This window comes from Centruroides sculpturatus, unplaced genomic scaffold (assembly GCF_000671375.1).
Source record: "Centruroides sculpturatus isolate CEXI.00-Female unplaced genomic scaffold, Cexi_2.0 scaffold664, whole genome shotgun sequence".
Classification (NCBI taxonomy): Eukaryota; Metazoa; Arthropoda; class Arachnida; order Scorpiones; family Buthidae; genus Centruroides; species Centruroides sculpturatus.
The window spans coordinates 115117-138516 of record NW_019384885.1 but is presented as its reverse complement, the minus strand read 5'-3'; the positions used below and the strand labels follow the sequence as shown (position 1 = coordinate 138516).

At 34.0% G+C, this 23400-nt stretch overlaps 1 protein-coding gene across 1 annotated transcript in view; it reads left to right on the top strand.

The window, feature by feature from the left end:
- The first annotated feature begins 3847 nt into the window (after positions 1-3847).
- Positions 3848-23400, top strand: part of LOC111631102 — a 30774-nt gene continuing 11221 nt past the window's right edge. The window contains exons 1-2 of the mRNA XM_023375298.1: positions 3848-3990; positions 9527-9622. Of these exons, the coding sequence (XP_023231066.1) occupies positions 3979-3990; positions 9527-9622 (108 nt within the window). The 5' untranslated portion in view covers positions 3848-3978. The remainder of the gene's footprint in view (positions 3991-9526; positions 9623-23400) is intronic.

The following is a 23400-nucleotide window of genomic DNA, read 5'->3' as shown; positions in this document are numbered from 1 at the left end:
ATTTAAAAAGTAAAAAATATTTTGTTATTTTTATGTACATTTCTTTACAAAGCTATATTTAATTATAATTTTCTTTAATTAAAAGTATATTAATATAATTGAACAATATTTTGTACCAGGTATGTACTGTACAGTAAATCCACCACACATTTTATTTCACCAAGTAAGTTTTTATTATTTTATTTAAAGTTGTAGCCCTTATATTGTGGCTAGCGATTCAGAATGTAATTGTGATATTAAAAATACATTTAGAGAAGTCTACAGTTTTTACTGGCTTATTGAATAAACAATACGAATGGACCCTTGACCATCACTGACGCGCAATTAACTGATTGCCCCTGGAAGTCGGCTTCTTACAGAAATACAGCTTCCCTACTATCAAACGTCACGGCACGCCACTGGTAAATAGATTATATTTTGATTCCAAATCAAAGGAACTTGAGTGAATTAGCTTGATAGCTACCATTTTAATACATTTAGAATCATGTTCAATTTTGTATATCAAAATTAAATATTTTAAAAATTTTGTGTAGAATTCTCTTATCAGATGTTCATTTTAAATAATATGCTTATTCATAAATTAGTTTTAAAAAAACTACAGGAAGCTTACAAATGATTAAGGATCATGTAGAAACTCCATTGCATTAATTAGAAAAATCAAAATTAAGACCAATTGGCAATTAGTGTCTGCTTATATTAAATCTTTTTTCATCTGTTTACCTCTGCAGCAATTTTTATTTAATTTTTGATTATTACAGACTCGTTATTTGTTGAAAAGAAATGCCTTAGTATTAAAAGAAAACTTCGTAAAGAGAATGAAATTCTGTACCAGCCTCTGTCTAAACAGTTCTCAGGTAATCATTTTTATTGATCTTTGCTCAATAAGTAGTAATTAACAAGGAGACAATTTAGTATTTAAGTAATTTTTTTAATACTTCTGGCAATTGTTTTCTGTTCTGTTGATCAGGACTCAAAATTTTTGGTTGCTAGATTACCACCTACTACTAAAACAATGTCTCTAGGACAACTTTGTTTTCTACCGATTTGTGTCTTTTCTCTATGGGAAAAACATTGGAATGTATTATTGAAATGACAGGATTGCCATATTATTACTGTGGGAATCAAAGTGTGTATATGGTAAGCGGCAAAACTATTGTTAAATTTTTTGCTTGATGATATCAGTGCCCTACAGTCAGTAATGATTGTGTAGACTCACTCACTGCCAGGTTATAACCTGGCAGTGAGTGAGTCACATGTTATACCAACCATTATTAGCTACATTAAAAATGAACTTTTTTACACAAGAAGTTTGTTTTATCTCTATTTATTCTACATTTGCAAGCTTTATGACAATGTATTCAACTCTCAGAAACCGATTAAGTCCATATTCCAAGGAAGAAAGGTAAATGGTTTTGATCATACAGCAATTACAGTACTATTGATTGTTGTATGTATATTTAGTTTAATTACAATTTATCATAATGTTAAAATTTAGATAATGAAGATATATGAAAGTATTCCTGAACATATAATTAGNCACCTTGACCGCTCGGCCGCCAATAAGAGGGATTAGTTAACAATAACCAAAACACGAGCTGATACTTCACATTAATTTTGATTCTTGTAGATTGGTTAAGTTTTGCGTCTGTTTTTTTTTTTTTTTTTTTTTTTTTTTGTAGATTTTATAGCTTGATACCTCTCTTAAGTCATTACTTAATCTATTCCAATAGGAAATCATCTGAAAAATCGGTGCAGATTTTCCCACCGTAAGTTTGACAATTGGAAGATTATATCCATAAGTTCTACGAGTTTCCCATGTCGTTACATTTCGATGTTCACTTATCTTGTTCCCGAGACAACTGTTTTCTTTATTACCCTTTATAAATTTATAGCTCTTTAGCAGGACTTGTTTTATGTAAATTTTGCGTGTTCTATCAATTTTGTCAGTACGGTAAAGTTCCGACAGATTTCCTGAAATGTAGATTATGAATTGAACGAATGATACGATTTTGTACTATCTGGAGTTTGTTAATTACATATAAGGATGCGGTTCCCCAAACCGATATTCCATATCTTATTTTAGATTCCATGCATATATGATATAATTGCTTCAACAATAAATTTTAAAAAGTCACCAAAGTTCAGTCAGTTTTACTCGTTAGACTCTATTTCAGTGATTCTGAAATATGTCCCCAGTTAGACTGTAAATTTAATGATCACACTATCTTGAGAACCCGTTTTAAGATACAGTCGTTCTAACGCTTTATTAATTAATGTTTATTGACAAAGGATAATATGTTTTATAATTGTAAATTCTTTTAGTAACAGATTAAGCAAAATACAAACCGGTATAATATAGAATAAGTGCATGAAATATTCACCAGAATATTTATAAGAACAATAATTACATACTAAACAAAAACAATTTAGATACTATTGCGAGGTTAGCCGATTGGGGTTAGGAGTTTTCGACAGCCGAGCGGTCAATACAGTCGTGTGGGCGCAGAATGACTCTCCGAGACAGGTTTATCATATAAAACCGTTTAATAAAATACATAAATTGTTCTTACAATAATTCAATATGTCAGGTGAAAGTCTATCCAACGATGGGTTACTATAACAGTTCCAATAAAAACGGAAAAGTTCGACTGTTCGATCGGTCCTTGGGTATTTTCGGCACGCTGGACGCAGAGAACGATGGCCCCGGGGCATGCACCAGCACTTGTAGAGATGTCCTCGGTCGACGAGTCGATCCTCGACGATTCTGGACGAGACGGGTTAGCGAAACCAGTTCTTCGGGCGTCGAAAGAGCCTACGTTGTATCTCTGTCGTGAGCACCAAATCCCAGCAGGGGAACACTACGCACCAAAACCCAAGACCTCGTAAAGTTCCCAAAAACGCGGTTTTATCGATTTTTCCACCGCAGTCGCCTCTCCATTGGTTTCTCCTCGTCACATGGTGGCAATTCGAAACCCAACGAAGGGTACGGGAGAGGTCAACGTTGCGTCGGAACACGACTCCTCTCCAACCTCGTTTTCCTCGACTTTACTCTATCTATTGTTTAAGAGCCTGTACACACTAGGCGTTTTTCAACGCGCGTTTTAAAGAACCAAGAGTTCTATGTAGNTTTAACATTTAGCTTAATTAATTAATTAATGTATATAAAAAATTTTACAGTGTAAAAATAAACCTGCAATATTTAACTTAATAGTCAGGGCCTCTCACCCCTCTGCATCGGCCAATGGCAGTGATTTTTTTTTTTTTAATCCAACAAACAAACGAGATGCTTTTTAGTTCTCAGTTGCATTCTGTTGATTACAGAGAATCGCTATTCGACATTTGAGTCGACTAATGGAGATAAATATGAAAGGCGTCCATTCTGGTCGCCATAGAGGAATTTTAAATGAAAATCCTTGACCCTTATTTGTTCTCGCTCGTGTCATTCTTTGAACCTTGTCAGTGATGCAACGGCAACTTTTGGAAAAAATCATTAATTTTTCCCATCTGATACAAGAAGTGTTTGGATTTTTTTTCCAATTCCACGAATGAAAAATTTTTCCAATTACAAACTCACAGCTGCCGTAAATGATCAAGCTAAATTTGGATATAATGATTATAAATTACAAATTATTTTGGCACTAGAGTGCACCATCTCGTATTAATCCCTTCGTCCACCCGGCCGTTCATAGAATGTTTATTAAAGGAAATCTAAACTACATTATTTTGGTTCTATTATTAAATAACTCCGAATTGAACTTATTTTTCTAATGCAAATAAAAAAGAAATTCACAAAGTCAAATTAAAAAATATACGAACATCATATTTTTTAATTGACTGTTTTGGGCGATTAAAAACGGAATAAAGCTGGCAGCTCGACGGCAATTTTGTAATTTACCAATGGACCGAAAACCATCGTTGTCTATCGTATTTTATCATTCTTGAAGTTCGGTCGTTTAGGCAGAATTCGTCTACCGCGACATGTATTTGTTGGTACGTTTCGTTTTTCAATCGAATTTTCTCGCGTATCGAAATGTCGAAACCTTGTCTAACTACGCTTCCAAGCGAACGGCGAAAATCGATGTCTGATCGCTGCGCCACTATTCTCGTAGCGGTCGATCGAAAAGTTAAAATCGTAGCGTTATTTTCTGATACGTAATCGGCTGGCTTATTACCGTAGTTAGGATTGAGCCTTGTTTATAAAATGCGCCTCCGGATCCCGAATTATTTCCATTAAAAGCCAATCTAATTTTTAACGAATTTACTTCGACCGTTCTTAACCGAAACGATCCGAGGCGCCCGATGATAATCGTCGAAGAGTTTTTTCTCGCCAGAAATTTCGGGAATTTACGGCAGAGTCTAAAATAATATACAGCTGTCCCTTGATAATCCTACAAGTATGGGACAAAAGAGGTGTTGGATTACCAAAAGTGCCCGGATTAGCGAAAGTGATTACATATTTGGCATTGTTTTGCTAGCAGTAGCCCACAGTATTCTCCGCTCCAACTGTTCGAACAGAACTGCTCACGGAAAACACGAAATGTGTGTCATCGTGTAAGAATTGGGTGGGGAGATTTACGTAGCGACATGCTTCTGTGCAAGCAGACACGTAACGGGGACGGGTACCTTGACGGGAGGTGCGTCGGACTATTAAGGGACAGCTATATCAAATTATTAATTTTTTGTGTTTTGTTTTAAATATATTTACCTACGCAGTAGAAATTGATGAAATGCCGTAATTTAGGTACGTGTTTATTGTATAATTAATTAAATAGCGAAAAAAAATTTGTTAATTCACTCGTTAATGATAGATTTTTAAAATGTTCGCCCGCGTTCTCGTCGTCCATTTTCACATTGCGCCATCTGTTGTTATCGTTTAGAATTATTTTTAGTCGAAACATTTGAGATATACACCGGATGATCCATTTACAGTGTCCCCGACAAATATCTCGTAAAATATGCGTCCAGTTAAAAAGTGATCAGAATAAAAGCTATTTATTTTCGAGAAGCGTAAAAATTAAGCCGTCCTCTTTCTTTAGGGGGCAGGATAACTTTAGAACTTCAAATGTGGTTCCCCTTTTTTTGATTTTGGATTCTCGATTAAAGAATAATAAGCTTTTATTTAAAACGTTTCTGGAAAATTATGAAAAAGTTGCGAGCGTTTTCAGTCGTATGTTCAAAAAGTAACAGTTTAAGAAATACTTTTTCTGGTGTAATTAGTGTAACCACCCGTCCGGTTTTCACCCGGACAGTCCGGGAATTTCATAGAAATTGTGAAATTACGATGAAACAAAGTTCTTGCAAATATTTTTACAAATTTACACTATTTTAACAGCGAAAGAACGCGCACTCACTGAAACTCATCTGCAATTCTGCCATGTTCGTCTGTATACGTGTGGCGCGCAACCTGTCGACTTTTTTTTTTCTTTTTGCATGTACGATTGTACTGTACCTGTCTACGGGCTAAGTTATCTAGCACGTTATTCTTTGCATTGTAAAATGACATTGCGCATGCGTCAGGAACTTCTGTTCGAACAAACCTGACATGCTGTCCGGATCAGCGATTTTGAAAAGTTGGCAACACTAGATGTAATTTATTGTCACTTACTGAGACGTAATCAATTATGTAATCGAAATAAATGATTTGCATTCAGAATTTTTCGAGGAAATCGTCTTCAAAGAAGAACGTTAATTTTGTTTTTGTTAACTGTATTTGTGAGAAGATTAACTGTTAAAAGATGTCCTAGTAAAATATTCTTGAATCAAAATGGAAATTTGTTAAATAATTTCAGACTTACATTTAATGAATTAAATAATTTGAAACAAATAATAGAGAATTTAAACATTTATTTTTTGTTATTTACAATAAATTTTCTGTATTACCTGATCTACAAGTTCTTCAGCTGTTTTTTATTGGTAGCATTCGTAACTCCTAAAAGTATTTGGAGCTCTTAGTAGGGTGCTTGCAGATGCAGCTCTTGATAATGCCATTTTCAACCAACGTGATGGTGTCCCCGCCTGTTGGTATCTTCAGATTAGAGAGAGGTTGTGTGCCATTTTTTGGGAAAGGTGAATTGGTAGAGGAGGTCAGAATCCCTAGCCTTCCCGCTGTCCCGATTTCATGCCGTTCAATATTTTTTTAATGGACTATGTAAAGGACGGGGTTTGTCAAATGGCAGCTAAAAATGTTCCGGATTTATGATGGTGCATAATTGATGCTTTTGCACAGTAATGACTGACAGACTTAGGAGGATTAAGGAAGACTTTATGAGTCACCTTTCATATTGTTGAGTATTGTGGGGCATCTATTTCGAACACCTTGTGAAATAGGTAAAATATCCTTGTTGACACTCATTTTTCTTGAGAGTTTACAAGAGAACTTTTTTCCTTTATTTCTGCAAAGAAGCATAAAATTAACATATAATATTATTTCTGATTTAAAACAATCTGGTAGTTATTGCTCAATCAGTATTGTATGTATATGGTTACTATTCCTACATTCTATGTTAAATTTTCACATAATTCTGCATAATAACATAACCGAGAGAACACTGCATACTGTGGTTGCTGGGTTGCATTCTTGCTTTGTAGGGCACTCCTATGGTGTGTTATTTTCTGAACACCTGGAATATATATATTTTTTAATAAGGAAGCAGGGCATGGCTTAATTTTTACAAAATTGAAAAGGTCCCTTGAGAGTAAATTACTTTTATTCCAATTGCTTTTTTAATTGGACATGTATTTTACGGGTCGTTTGTCAGGGATGTTGTAAATGGACCACTCCGTGTGTGCCAATGGCAGGATGGCTGAGTGGTTAAGTTGGCAATCTGCCACTCTGCAGGACTCAGGATGGAATTTGGACAGGTTGAAAATATCCTGAAAATTTTTTGAGGGCCGGTTTGCTCAGATACATCACACCCTGTCTCTTGCTGCCTGGCCAAGCCCGTAAAGGGCTATCTAAAAAATTTCTCTTGGTATACTGCATTGTCTTCAGACCAATTAAAGAACATGTAAATTGGAGGCATATGATGGCGTGCTCCAATACGGCATGTATGGCAACGTTTTAAATGTTCAGATTGCACATAACTTATGGAATTTTGTGAAAATAAGTTTGGTAATGCAGCATTTTTGATAATCTATAGTTACTTTGATCTCATGCTGGATTAACAAATTTCTACTGAAGGTATACAAAGGCTATTAACTAAACAGTCAGAACAGATCAATTATACAGGAATCTGTAAAGCAGTCTCACATTTTCTTAACAAAAATGAATTGCATGCTTCAAAAATTATTTTAGGAGATTTTTTTAATATGTGTGATTTCCTAATCAGATTAGATTGAATTATGATAAAAAAAATGTCTTTGATTGGAGAAATTATCTTAATTTTGATATGTAAATAGCAGTGGCGTGCCATCATTTGAAGCGGTGGATGCGCCACTTCCCTTGTATTTTCTAAAAAATAAATACATATTAATTTTAATTATATGAAAATAATCGCACAATATTTTATTATAACCGCAATATGTATCTTATTACAAATTTCTATACTACACGTAAAAAAAGATAAGATTGCTATTGTTGTATTCGAATATTAGTGGCGAAGTGGAAGCGCTGTATTGTCAGATTCCAAAAAGCCAAATTCGTGCATGCGCTTTACAGAGCACCAACCTCACCCGGTTTAGCTGGTGGAAGCCTAGGAGCTTGGGTGGATGCTACGTGTATACCGCATCCAATTCTATCCAGGACCGGTTCTGGACTGTTAGCTGCCTGTCCGATAGATATTTGGCCGCCCTCGCCCGATTATGTGAATCATGAATAGATTTATACTTTATTTATTTTATACTTTATTTATAGATTTATTTTACTTAACCCAACCGATAAGAATTTACTGGTATGTTTTTATGATAGTTCTGTATAGTTAACAGGAGTTTTAAAAAATCCATTAAAATATTTGATATTTTTATTTCACTCTCCAATTTTATATTACTCACGGATTTCAATGTTAAACTAGTGATATTACGATTTCGTATATCCCATCTTTAAGGGGATGTAGAAAAAAACATGTACAATTCTTGTATAATGTTAAAAAATTAACTGTTACTTTGGTAGCATCATTTACAACTAAATTTAATGAATGAGAGAGATGCATCAGGTACAGAAAAAGCTCTAGAATTTATTTTCCTTAAATTTACGATTTATGTATCCAATCCATTGTCATAAAAATTTGTCTTTCCACTTTTTTCCTGAGACTACATATATTCAAGTACAAAATAACTGGTTTCATCTTATTTCTACCTAAGAAATAGTTAAATAATTAAGAGAATAGGGAATTAGGGATATAAATAAAACGCTGACGAAAGAACTGGAATTTTACTTAAAAGTTTAACCGAATCAATCTCTAGCCAAGTACAGTGGGTTCTTAATAATATTAGATTAATAAAGACAGAAATTTTTCCAGTTCAATGAAAGTGACCGGAAAAGTTGTAAATTTTGGAAATTTCATGGAAACCTGGTCCTAAAACAAATTATAGAAAACAAATGACTATTAAGTTTAACATATATAGATTTTTACAGCTATGGTGAGAAACGTTTAAAATCTACAACAACACTGTCATGTCCTTTGAGATATACTAGTGATGCGACAAAAGAGGCATTAACCGGTATCAGCACCATCAGGATTTGGCATGCATGCATGCACTGTACACCTACCAAGATCGTCTCTGATTCCATCCATTAGCCACTTGTAGGGATCTATTTGACTAAGTGGATTGTTTTAAGATTTAAAAAGTAAAGAATATCTTGTTATTTTTATGTACGTTTTTTTACAAACCTATATTTAATCATAATTTTCTTTAAAAGTATATGCATACAATTGAAGAATACTTTGTACCAGGTATGTAACGGTACATCCACCACACATTTTATTTCACCAAGTAAGTTTTTATTATTTTATTTAAAGTTGTAGCCCTTATATTGTGGCTAGCGATTCAGAATGTAATTGTGATATTAAAAATACATTTAGAGAAGTCTACAGTTTTTACTGGCTTATTGAATAAACAATACGAATGGACCCTTGACCATCACTGACGCGCAATTAACTGATTGCCCCTGGAAGTCGGCTTCTTACAGAAATACAGCTTCCCTACTATCAAACGTCACGGCACGCCACTGGTAAATAGATTATATTTTGATTCCAAATCAAAGGAACTTGAGTGAATTAGCTTGATAGCTACCATTTTAATACATTTAGAATCATGTTCAATTTTGTATATCAAAATTAAATATTTTAAAAATTTTGTGTAGAATTCTCTTATCAGATGTTCATTTTAAATAATATGCTTATTCATAAATTAGTTTTAAAAAAACTACAGGAAGCTTACAAATGATTAAGGATCATGTAGAAACTCCATTGCATTAATTAGAAAAATCAAAATTAAGACCAATTGGCAATTAGTGTCTGCTTATATTAAATCTTTTTTCATCTGTTTACCTCTGCAGCAATTTTTATTTAATTTTTGATTATTACAGACTCGTTATTTGTTGAAAAGAAATGCCTTAGTATTAAAAGAAAACTTCGTAAAGAGAATGAAATTCTGTACCAGCCTCTGTCTAAACAGTTCTCAGGTAATCATTTTTATTGATCTTTGCTCAATAAGTAGTAATTAACAAGGAGACAATTTAGTATTTAAGTAATTTTTTTAATACTTCTGGCAATTGTTTTCTGTTCTGTTGATCAGGACTCAAAATTTTTGGTTGCTAGATTACCACCTACTACTAAAACAATGTCTCTAGGACAACTTTGTTTTCTACCGATTTGTGTCTTTTCTCTATGGGAAAAACATTGGAATGTATTATTGAAATGACAGGATTGCCATATTATTACTGTGGGAATCAAAGTGTGTATATGGTAAGCGGCAAAACTATTGTTAAATTTTTTGCTTGATGATATCAGTGCCCTACAGTCAGTAATGATTGTGTAGACTCACTCACTGCCAGGTTATAACCTGGCAGTGAGTGAGTCACATGTTATACCAACCATTATTAGCTACATTAAAAATGAACTTTTTTACACAAGAAGTTTGTTTTATCTCTATTTATTCTACATTTGCAAGCTTTATGACAATGTATTCAACTCTCAGAAACCGATTAAGTCCATATTCCAAGGAAGAAAGGTAAATGGTTTTGATCATACAGCAATTACAGTACTATTGATTGTTGTATGTATATTTAGTTTAATTACAATTTATCATAATGTTAAAATTTAGATAATGAAGATATATGAAAGTATTCCTGAACATATAATTAGTCCAAACACATTTTTAAAGTTAATTTAGTTATTTAAGTAAATTATTTACTTACACTGTTCTATATACACAACATGTTCTAAATAAATTTAATTATAAATACCAAAAGCTAAAGTAATACAAATATTAAAAGTTTTTAATACTACTACAAATATTAAAGAATTAAGTAGAAAATGCAATAATTACCACACATTGTAAATAAAAACAACAAGAAGAATTGTGTTTAAAATAATATAAAATAATTGGAAATATATTAATTGATTGTTCCTAAATAAGGTAGTTTATTGTCTATATATGAAATTATTATCCTAATTAATTTACTAGAAATATATAACATATAGATAGCATATTTATTGATATAATTTTATATGTAAACTGTAATTACATAGTTATTTTTGTTGCAGGTTTTTACAGATGTGAACTTTGAGTAACAGCATGAAAAAATCCTAAATTGTTAATAATTTTACATTTCAGAATTTTATTTAATTGTATTGTACAATTATTTTATAACTGTTAAACAAATATACATAAGTTTAATTATTAAATGAAAAGAAAGTTTTAACATTGCTATCCAGATAACCTTTGTTTTTCTTTAGGAAAGCAATATAATCACTTTTCTAATGTTAAAGATGTTATTATATAGCCTGCAGCCATTAAATAAACATATTCTCATTAGAATGCTATCAATTTAAAACAAAAAAAACACCACGCTAATAATGGTCAGTATAACTTGGAAATGAATGAGTGTCTACACAACAGTTACTAGGGAGTGCTGATATTAAGCAATCAAATTAACAACAGAGTTTCACCACTTACCATATACATCAGGGGTGGCAAACCTATGGCACATGTGCACAAAGTGGTACATAAGGAGAAATCATCTGACACATAACTTTATCATACAATTTTGATTTATAATGTCTTTTTCAATCATCCTTTCAGTTTATCAGCTGATCACTCTTTTTTGAATTAGGCTTTTTATGTTTATTCTAATTAAAACAGATTCATTAAATTTATAATTTTTAATTCTGTAATTATAATGTTTAATAATGATTATTTTTATTGTAAAGTAAATGCAAATGTGTGCTGTTTCTTATAATTATAAAATCCTTGAAAATAGCATTTATAGTTTTGTTTTGAAAAGTCATTGCTTGCCAATGAAATATATAAATACAGTATATTAATTTATTATATTTCAAATTACACAACATTAAGATATTTTAAATTTGTTCCATTAGATTGGACTTAATTTTGTGATCTTGCTGAACATATCAATTTAAACATTCACATGACATACAGTGATGATGCTGTTAAAGGAAATTATCAGAATAGTTGCATGGTGGGATCACACATGCATTCCATAGCCATGCATATTATTTAGTTTAACAAGAGTAAGTAGAACATAAAAATAAAGCATAGACTAACTTTTTCAGGATATTAATACAAAATTATGTATATTTTGCTACTAACATTTTGCACAATGGTAATAAATAGGAGAAAATGGAGACATTGAAGTTAAAAACAATTTGAGACAAATTTTTACACCTAACATAACATTGCAATGTGCCAAACTACATTGTACATGACCATGATTTCTATTTTATCATCCCATCTATGATGAAGAAACAGGTTGCCTCAAAGAGGAAAGGAAAGGAATTATGAATCTGGCTGGTCCTTGGTCAGATAAAAGAGTGGTTGGCTTAAGGAGGATTAAAAACAATAAGCACTATGGAATAAATTTTAACTAAGAAAATCTGGCCATCCAAAAGTGTGGTCATCAAGAGAGATTTTACCTTACAGGATTAGCACAAAGTCTCATCACTACTATAGAAAATTAATTGTATGTTCCATTTATTGTCTGTTTTAGATAAAAGAACATGAATATTGGCTGATACAAGTAATACCATTAAAAGAATATAATTGCTAATTGATGGATTTATGAAAGGAAAAGAACAGAAAAAATAGTGGAAGAAGTGTGCACAGGCTTCCAGCAGAGATTTGGATGACAGTCTCCTTTGTGAAGACAATTAATATACCAAGGTATAAGTCTATATGAGGGGTAGAAAAATGAGGACTTCACAAGATAATCAGAACAAAATTGGTAACACATTTATTTATGTACAGTACACTCCAGGTATCAGATAACTGCTATTTATTAATGCTATGAAGTACAAGGATTAGACACCCACTTAATTGATTACAATTTCTCGGTCTCTTCAACAAATCAAATGAATATATCACGCAAAAGTAAGCATAGAAAAACTACAATATTTACAGGATTAAACGGCACATGTAACACAATCCTCCTGCACAGAACAGGAGACCTTTCTAGTTATCGAGCTTCTCTTTCTTTAAATGTCTTAGACGAAACCCGATCGTATTTTATTAACAATCCTCTCAATTTGTCCAGTCCTCTTCATGCACTTCTTCTAAATCTCTCGGCCTTACCATTGGTACTTGGTGATTAGCATCCAATGGAATTTGATTACCTTTTTGAAGGGCAACTTAGGTCCAATCTTCACCTGATGATAGCTCAGATTCCCTTGAATTCCGTTTGAACATCCAAAATTGCCAAGACAAAAGGTCCACTCTCAGGTTGTATGCTCCATTTTATAGTTCTCCTATCCAGGAATTTTTCCCGTCACGTGGTTTACAGGTTGGCCAATAGGCAACATGTAGCCGCATGACTCGACAACTGGTGAAAAGTGACAAAACGAACAGCACATGTGATATAACCAAAAAAAACTCAACACAGCTAACGAAACACCGATACAAAAAAAACACATACAAAAAATTATTTACAATAGTTGTATAGCACTACACCTCCAAAAAGAACATTTTTGCAGTGGGAGATTGGGAGCATAAGATTTTTACAACAGGTAGGGTAAAAGATGAGCATAATCAACTCCAAAAATCCACCTAAATCCAGTTACAAAAACAATTTGTTAAATGAACTAACATTTTCAACCTTGTTTAAAGGCAATCCTAACCTCTTAAGATTAAACAGAAAAATGGAACAAAAATTTAAAATACATTTGTTTGAATGATTTGATTTGTATTACATATCATCTGCTGAATATACAAAATGGTAAATATTTAACATACGAATAAAATAAATTACTTAAAGGCACTAAAAGTAATATAAATAAAATACATAAAAGTAAGTAAGAATAAAAATTAAGATACATAAATGATCAAAAATATAACAAGGGATCTTTTAAAAATAGTAATGATGTAACAAAATCAAAAACAGATATACTGTACTAGACAATGTCAAAAAATGCTATCCACACATGACATTAGTGCTGTATCTCTATTGTTAATTGCAGCCCCTTTATCCACTTTAATGATTTTGAGTATTTCCAAGTATTTAAGATGAGATGGAGTTGAGGCATGATGGATTAGATATGCGCTATTAAAAAATGATGTCAACATCTTAATCAGAAGCAAAGCTGTTAAGTTCTTTCTAATTGAGTCCTGATGTTCTTTGATCCTAGTATGTGGAGATCTATAAATGCACCAATACATTCATAGGAATGATCATTGCCTTTCAGAGAAAATGTGAGGCCCGGGGCAACTAATGTTTTAGACACCCTTCAAAATTTAAAATAAAATTGTGGACAAGCAAATAAATTTAATGGTAGTTAATATTTTTTTGGATTATTTAATTACATTTAATTATTTTACAGAAGCTCTACATGCTTTAACATTAGCAAATTCACTGATTATTTCAGAATAGTCTAAAATGCAAGCTATCTGGTAATTAATGTTGAATGTTGCTAGTCCATTTAATCATTCCTGACACATAGTTGATTGTAGATACTGTAGTTTTAAATTCTTTTCAGAATGCTAAATGATCTCTCACCTTCTGCTACACTCACAGACAAGGTTAAAAAAATTCAAAGCACAATTGTTGTTATATTGGAAAATATATTTATGAATCCCACGTTGATAATTTCTTTAATTTTGCCAGTTTCTTGCTTAGTTTAAAATTGGATTTGTAAATACCTTCAGCAGTATTAGTTCTACAATTTTGTCACTTATTTCCCTTTTTATATTTCTCTATCAATAATTTTGCCTATGAAACTGTATTCTCTTAATCCATTTCATTAATTAATTAATTAAATTTCCATAAAACTTCAAAAAATTGCAAATCAAAGAAATTGTTTGAAATTGACGTGTAAATCCATCTATTATTGAATTGATAATTATGTTAAAAACATTTAAATGAAAATATTCTTCAGCAGATTCTTGGTCTTTTAATTGACAATTTATTTCAAATTCTGGAGAGATTTCATTTTTGGTTGCAATTTTTTTATATTCAGAAGGATTTCAGAGAGCCTTCAAAGGGCCTTCAGAATGATTTCATAGGGATTTCAGAAAGGCTTTATTGTCCAGTTAGGGATCTTTTAGTTTGATTATAAATTTACCTGCTTTAGCTATGGACACTCAAACCTTCCAACTTTGAGGCAAAAAGTTGTAAGTTTTCTCAAATATTTTTTGGGGGAATTTAACTAAAATTAAGGCCATTCTACAAGCTGTGATATCACTTTGCCTTCTATATTTTTCTCTAACATATTGAGTTGCCAAGTTGAGGCCCCTAATATTGCAAGGCCCAGGGCAACTGCCCCTCCTGTCTCCCTGGGAATGATCTACCCTGTTGTCATGCAAAGGAATCAAGGGAATACCTGGATGAGATATTTTGTTCACAGGATCTTTGTCATTTTTGAGTAAGGAGATGACAGTTGGGCTCTTTTTATAAGCAATTTACACAATGAAGTGTCACGCTATATCCTTGTATATGTTACCGTGAAAGAATGAAATTAGAGAATGTCGATATTCTCTGGTGAGTGTCGACACATACAAAATACATCATTGAAAGACTGAATATTTGATTATATTATTATACATTCGAACAATTGCCAGTGTATGTCGACAAGCACAGATAAGCTTTGGTGGAGGTTGAATTGATACCCGAGAAGCCAATGTTGACAGAAAGGCAATAGTCTGTCTCCAAATCCTTTGTTCTGCCACAATTGATGAAATCACATGGCATCTATTTGTTATACTCTGGAACACTGCTGTTTGTCAGTCTTATGCAAGGTTTGCTGGTGCGTGCAACATTTTCTTAAATTTTATTTTTTTATCCGATACCCTAATTTATATTGAATGGATACTGCAGTGAACCAAGAACTTTTTTTTGAAAAGTTATGTGCATTAATTACAAGTAATCGAGAAGACAATTGTTTTTATTTTTCTCAAGAAAAGTACTCTAAAGTACTTTCTGAAGTGATTTCTGCTAAAACTAAGTGCAACACACTTCTGGATTACAGACGATTAAAACATTTTGNACCTGGGAATTTTTTTGTTCAATAATAATTGTGAATTCTTCTTCCTGGAAAAAATAAGACATTCTCTGAAAATAAGACCTAGCGCATTTTTCAGAGCAAAAATTAATATAAGACACTGTCTTATTTTCGGGGAAACACGGTAGGTCGCCTGCGTAAGTGATCGGATTTCAGATGGAGGACTGAGATAGTGAGACCGAAGTAATGCACTCAGAGACAAGTTATACAAACACATAGACCCATTTACTTGTTCTTAAAAGTTTACACGTAAGATTCATAAAATAAGACTACCGAGTCAATTAAAAAATTCTAGACGGGTACAGGCGATTACTCAATTGCGCGTGAGAGACAGAGAGAGTTCACAATAGAGCGCGCAATGATAAATACCTTGTAGAGGAGTGGGGATCTGGTGTTAGCAGGTTGGATCGATAAGATAGAAATTCTCGAAGATAATGTAGGATTGCCGACGGGGTGCAAAAATGTTAAGAGGTCGAGCGGTCGCGACGGGTCGTATGTGGGTGATCGGCACTGAGACAGACTCTACGGTTACAAGAAATCGTTTATTTGACACGAAAGAAGCTTACAAGATTTCCACGATCTTGGAAGTTCTACGTCGGCAGTAGCCTCTGGGTCTTCCTCTCCTTTCGAAGATAGTCCCATTTCGAAGGAGTGTCCCTGAATGATCAATTCCATCGACGACTCGACAACTCCGGGATGGGTCGACTTCCATTGATGGAAAGATGTCGATACAAGTTCGGGAGATGGAGACGAAGATGGGCACGAGACACACACACAACAATAGATTTGCCACTTGGAACTTTCGGAAGAAGAAGCCGTCGTGTCCTTGAATTTTCAGGTTTTATCCGATTTCCTCCGATTCCACTTTCCGATTGGTCTCTCCTCGTCACCTGGTGACAATTCGAAACCTTTCGTGGGCGCGGGAAAGGTCAAAATCGAAGTTTAATTCGATTCCCATCCGGAGATAGTCGATCTTCGTTTTTCCATTGCTCTATTGTTTAAAAGTTCTTAAAAGTTCGCGTCATTTTCATTAAGAAAAACTATTTCTAACTTCTATTTTTTTCTAAAAGAAAGATAATTTTGTTCTTAAAAATAAATGATTTTAACCCGAATTTCGGTGAGGTTCGGACCTGGCCAGAGCCTCACAATAATTCATATTCCGTAAATTCGCCGTCGAAGATATGATCGCAGACGAGAGGGAGGTTGCGGAAATATCCGTTACTAGCGAGGTTGAGGCCGAAGTTTTAAACGCGAAAACGTGTTCAGCGCGGCTTTCCTGTAAGCCTAGAAGTTTGACAATGGTGTTTGGAATGTCAAGCATGATTCCACTGACTATCCAAACACCATTGTCAAACTTCTAGGCTTACAGGAAAGCGGCGCTAAACGTCCGACGTACGCGTTTTCGCTTTTAAAACTTCGGCCTCAACCTGTCGCTATTGACGCAAAGCCGTTGTATCTGGCAATAGAATAATTCGATGTCTCCGAAAGCAGTAACTGAGGCACACACAAACTATTGGCCCGCGTGAAGAACTAGAGACGACTGACTGAATTGGCCACTAGTTGTCATATTAAACGACAAAATCGGGACAGTAGGTCAGAAGTTCGCGGGAAAGCGTCTTTTTCGACACTGAGAACTAAAAGGAAGATATACGCCCAGGTGTAAAAATTGACAGATATCCCGGCCGACAAAGTTATATTATTATTTAATTTACGTTGTTTAAGTTGAAACCAGGATTCTCACAATTGTCAAACTGTAATAGAGCCAAAAAAAGACACTAATTTTATTTGTGAGATGCATTCAGTCTTCACTAGACCTCTTCGGCCACAAATACTGTACAGTGGGTGATCGGTTAACGAACATAATCCGTTCCAAGATTTTGTTCGCTATCCGAATTGTTCGTTAACCGATTATCGATTTACCATAGGTTTTAATGGGAATTTGATTAATTCGTTCTGGAGACTCCCCAAAATAAAAAATATATACTTTCTTACTACGTTTATTTATATGTAATAATAAAAATACATACGTACACAGTCTTGCGTTTTTATTAGTCATTTTTTTTCCGTTTGAAAGGGTTAAAGAATCTGTCTAATGTCGATTGCTTTTCTCTCTTCTTCAGGATTTTTCGTAAGTAATTAATAGCATTGCAATTGTAGAAATCCCCAAGCCTCAACCTGGTTTGGATGCCATTCTAAGACCGTTGTTCTGACATCCTCCCACTTCTTCAAAGGATCTTTAATAACAGATATCGGCATTAATCCTCTTTTTCAGAAGAAAACATATCTCGCCGAGTTTCTTGGTGTTCTTCATTCAAGAGTTCTTGGCGTTCTTCTGTCGTCAGATCCGTTTCAGGTTCCATTACGAACTCTTCGATGTTCTTTATTTCTCATATGTGATTTTTGTTACTCCTTTAGCTGCTTGAGTCTTCTTGATTATATAGTATTTTTCTTAAAAAAATGAACTGCGGCCTACTGTAGACCTGTTCACGCCATAGTACCCAGCAACATTAGGTATCTTCTGCCCACTCTTTACCTTTGCTATTATACTCTCACCTTACAAAAAAAAACAGATGCAAAACTTAACGAGTGCCTACCCGACAGTCTCGCGAATGCATAAAAGAATTATTTTGTCATATAAATAATAGGCTGGAATTATAAGGGAGAGTTTTAAAGTTCGGAGGAATACTATCCGATCGGTATATACCGGCTTGAGCATCGATGTTGACGTCTCCCACACTCCGAAAAGTTTTGAATTGTTGCCCAAAGAGAAGGAAAGTTCAGTTGGTATTCGTTATTTTACGTCGCTTCTTCTTGTTTGTTCTGTGGGATGTTCGTTATCCGATCATGTGTTCGTTGTCCGAACATAAAAATCTTTCGCGAAAGTGTTCGTTATCCGATTTGTTCGTTGTCCGATCTGTTCGTTAACCGATCATCCACTGTACTTAATTAATGTACTTAAATATAGATACTTACAATTGCAAAAACTTATATTTAACATTTAGCTTAATTAATTAATTAATGTATATAAAAAATTTTACAGTGTAAAAATAAACCTGCAATATTTAACTTAATAGTCAGGGCCTCTCACCCCTCTGCATCGGCCAATGGCAGTGATTTTTTTTTTTTTAATCCAACAAACAAACGAGATGCTTTTTAGTTCTCAGTTGCATTCTGTTGATTACAGAGAATCGCTATTCGACATTTGAGTCGACTAATGGAGATAAATATGAAAGGCGTCCATTCTGGTCGCCATAGAGGAATTTTAAATGAAAATCCTTGACCCTTATTTGTTCTCGCTCGTGTCATTCTTTGAACCTTGTCAGTGATGCAACGGCAACTTTTGGAAAAAATCATTAATTTTTCCCATCTGATACAAGAAGTGTTTGGATTTTTTTTCCAATTCCACGAATGAAAAATTTTTCCAATTACAAACTCACAGCTGCCGTAAATGATCAAGCTAAATTTGGATATAATGATTATAAATTACAAATTATTTTGGCACTAGAGTGCACCATCTCGTATTAATCCCTTCGTCCACCCGGCCGTTCATAGAATGTTTATTAAAGGAAATCTAAACTACATTATTTTGGTTCTATTATTAAATAACTCCGAATTGAACTTATTTTTCTAATGCAAATAAAAAAGAAATTCACAAAGTCAAATTAAAAAATATACGAACATCATATTTTTTAATTGACTGTTTTGGGCGATTAAAAACGGAATAAAGCTGGCAGCTCGACGGCAATTTTGTAATTTACCAATGGACCGAAAACCATCGTTGTCTATCGTATTTTATCATTCTTGAAGTTCGGTCGTTTAGGCAGAATTCGTCTACCGCGACATGTATTTGTTGGTACGTTTCGTTTTTCAATCGAATTTTCTCGCGTATCGAAATGTCGAAACCTTGTCTAACTACGTTTCCAAGCGAACGGCGAAAATCGATGTCTGATCGCTGCGCCACTATTCTCGTAGCGGTCGATCGAAAAGTTAAAATCGTAGCGTTATTTTCTGATACGTAATCGGCTGGCTTATTACCGTAGTTAGGATTGAGCCTTGTTTATAAAATGCGCCTCCGGATCCCGAATTATTTCCATTAAAAGCCAATCTAATTTTTAACGAATTTACTTCGACCGTTCTTAACCGAAACGATCCGAGGCGCCCGATGATAATCGTCGAAGAGTTTTTTCTCGCCAGAAATTTCGGGAATTTACGGCAGAGTCTAAAATAATATACAGCTGTCCCTTGATAATCCTACAAGTATGGGACAAAAGAGGTGTTGGATTACCAAAAGTGCCCGGATTAGCGAAAGTGATTACATATTTGGCATTGTTTTGCTAGCAGTAGCCCACAGTATTCCCCGCTCCAACTGTTCGAACAGAACTGCTCACGGAAAACACGAAATGTGTGTCATCGTGTAAGAATTGGGTGGGGAGATTTACGTAGCGACATGCTTCTGTGCAAGCAGACACGTAACGGGGACGGGTACCTTGACGGGAGGTGCGTCGGACTATTAAGGGACAGCTATATCAAATTATTAATTTTTTGTGTTTTGTTTTAAATATATTTACCTACGCAGTAGAAATTGATGAAATGCCGTAATTTAGGTACGTGTTTATTGTATAATTAATTAAATAGCGAAAAAAAATTTGTTAATTCACTCGTTAATGATAGATTTTTAAAATGTTCGCCCGCGTTCTCGTCGTCCATTTTCACATTGCGCCATCTGTTGTTATCGTTTAGAATTATTTTTAGTCGAAACATTTGAGATATACACCGGATGATCCATTTACAGTGTCCCCGACAAATATCTCGTAAAATATGCGTCCAGTTAAAAAGTGATCAGAATAAAAGCTATTTATTTTCGAGAAGCGTAAAAATTAAGCCGTCCTCTTTCTTTAGGGGGCAGGATAACTTTAGAACTTCAAATGTGGTTCCCCTTTTTTTGATTTTGGATTCTCGATTAAAGAATAATAAGCTTTTATTTAAAACGTTTCTGGAAAATTATGAAAAAGTTGCGAGCGTTTTCAGTCGTATGTTCAAAAAGTAACAGTTTAAGAAATACTTTTTCTGGTGTAATTAGTGTAACCACCCGTCCGGTTTTCACCCGGACAGTCCGGGAATTTCATAGAAATTGTGAAATTACGATGAAACAAAGTTCTTGCAAATATTTTTACAAATTTACACTATTTTAACAGCGAAAGAACGCGCACTCACTGAAACTCATCTGCAATTCTGCCATGTTCGTCTGTATACGTGTGGCGCGCAACCTGTCGACTTTTTTTTTTCTTTTTGCATGTACGATTGTACTGTACCTGTCTACGGGCTAAGTTATCTAGCACGTTATTCTTTGCATTGTAAAATGACATTGCGCATGCGTCAGGAACTTCTGTTCGAACAAACCTGACATGCTGTCCGGATCAGCGATTTTGAAAAGTTGGCAACACTAGATGTAATTTATTGTCACTTACTGAGACGTAATCAATTATGTAATCGAAATAAATGATTTGCATTCAGAATTTTTCGAGGAAATCGTCTTCAAAGAAGAACGTTAATTTTGTTTTTGTTAACTGTATTTGTGAGAAGATTAACTGTTAAAAGATGTCCTAGTAAAATATTCTTGAATCAAAATGGAAATTTGTTAAATAATTTTAGACTTACATTTAATGAATTAAATAATTTGAAACAAATAATAGAGAATTTAAACATTTATTTTTTGTTATTTACAATAAATTTTCTGTATTACCTGATCTACAAGTTCTTCAGCTGTTTTTTATTGGTAGCATTCGTAACTCCTAAAAGTATTTGGAGCTCTTAGTAGGGTGCTTGCAGATGTAGCTCTTGATAATGCCATTTTCTACCAACGTGATGGTGTCCCCGCCTGTTGGTATCTTCAGATTAGAGAGAGGTTGTGTGCCAATTTTTGGGAAAGGTGAATTGGTAGAGGAGGTCAGAATCCCTAGCCTTCCCGCTGTCCCGATTTCATGCCGTTCAATATTTTTTTAATGGACTATGTAAAGGACGGGGTTTGTCAAATGGCAGCTAAAAATGTTCCGGATTTATGATGGTGCATAATTGATGCTTTTGCACAGTAATGACTGACAGACTTAGGAGGATTAAGGAAGACTTTATGAGTCACCTTTCATATTGTTGAGTATTGTGGGGCATCTATTTCGAACACCTTGTGAAATAGGTAAAATATCCTTGTTGACGCTCATTTTTCTTGAGAGTTTACAAGAGAACTTTTTTCCTTTATTTCTGCAAAGAAGCATGAAATTAACATATAATTTTATTTTTGATTTAAAACAATGGTAGTTATTGCTCAATCAGTATTGTATGTATATGGTTACTATTCCTACATTCTATGTTAAATTTTCACATAATTCTGCATAATAACATAACCGAGAGAACACTGCATACTGTGGTTGCTGGGTTGCATTCTTGCTTTGTAGGGCACTCCTATGGTGTGTTATTTTCTGAACACCTGGAATATATATATTTTTTAATAAGGAAGCAGGGCATGGCTTAATTTTTACAAAATTGAAAAGGTCCCTTGAGAGTAAATTACTTTTATTCTAATTGCTTTTTTAATTGGACATGTATTTTACGGGTCGTTTGTCAGGGATGTTGTAAATGGACCACTTTGTGTGTGCCGATGGCAGGATGGCTGAGTGGTTAAGTTGGCAATCTGCCACTCTGCAGGACTCAGGATGGAATTTGGACAGGTTGAAAATATCCTGAAAATTTTTTGAGGGCCGGTTTTTGTTCAGATACATCACATCCCGTCTCTTGCTGCCTGGTCAAGTCCGTAAAGGGCTATCTAAAAAATTTCTCTTGGTATACTGCATTGTCTTCAGACCAATTAAAGAACATGTAAATTGGAGGCATATGATGGCGTGCTCCAATACGGCATGTATGGCAATGTTTTAATGTTTTAAATGTTCAGATTGCACATAACTTATGGAATTTTGTGAAAATAAGTTTGGTAATGCAGCATTTTTGATAATCTATAGTTACTTTGATCTCATGCTGGATTAACAAACTTCTACTGAAGGTATACAAAGGCTATTAACTAAACAGTCAGAATAGATCAATTATACAGGAATCTGTAAAGCAGTCTCACATTTTCTTAACAAAAATGAATTGCATGCTTCAAAAATTATTTTAGGAGATTTTTTTAATATGTGTGATTTCCTAATCAGATTAGATTGAATTATGATAAAAAAAATGTCTTTGATTGGAGAAATTATCTTAATTTTGATATGTAAATAGCAGTGGCGTGCCATCATTTGAAGCGGTGGATGCGCCACTTCCCTTGTATTTTCTAAAAAATAAATACATATTAATTTTAATTATATGAAAATAATCGCACAATATTTTATTATAACCGCAATATGTATCTTATTACAAATTTCTATACTACACGTAAAAAAAGATAAGATTGCTATTGTTGTATTCGAATATTAGTGGCGAAGTGGAAGCGCTGTATTGTCAGATTCCAAAAAGCCAAATTCGTGCATGCGCTTTACAGAGCACCAACCTCACCCGGTTTAGCTGGTGGAAGCCTAGGAGCTTGGGTGGATGCTACGTGTATACCGCATCCAATTCTATCCAGGACCGGTTCTGGACTGTTAGCTGCCTGTCCGATAGATATTTGGCCGCCCTCGCCCGATTATGTGAATCATGAATAGATTTATACTTTATTTATTTTATACTTTATTTATAGTTCAAAAAT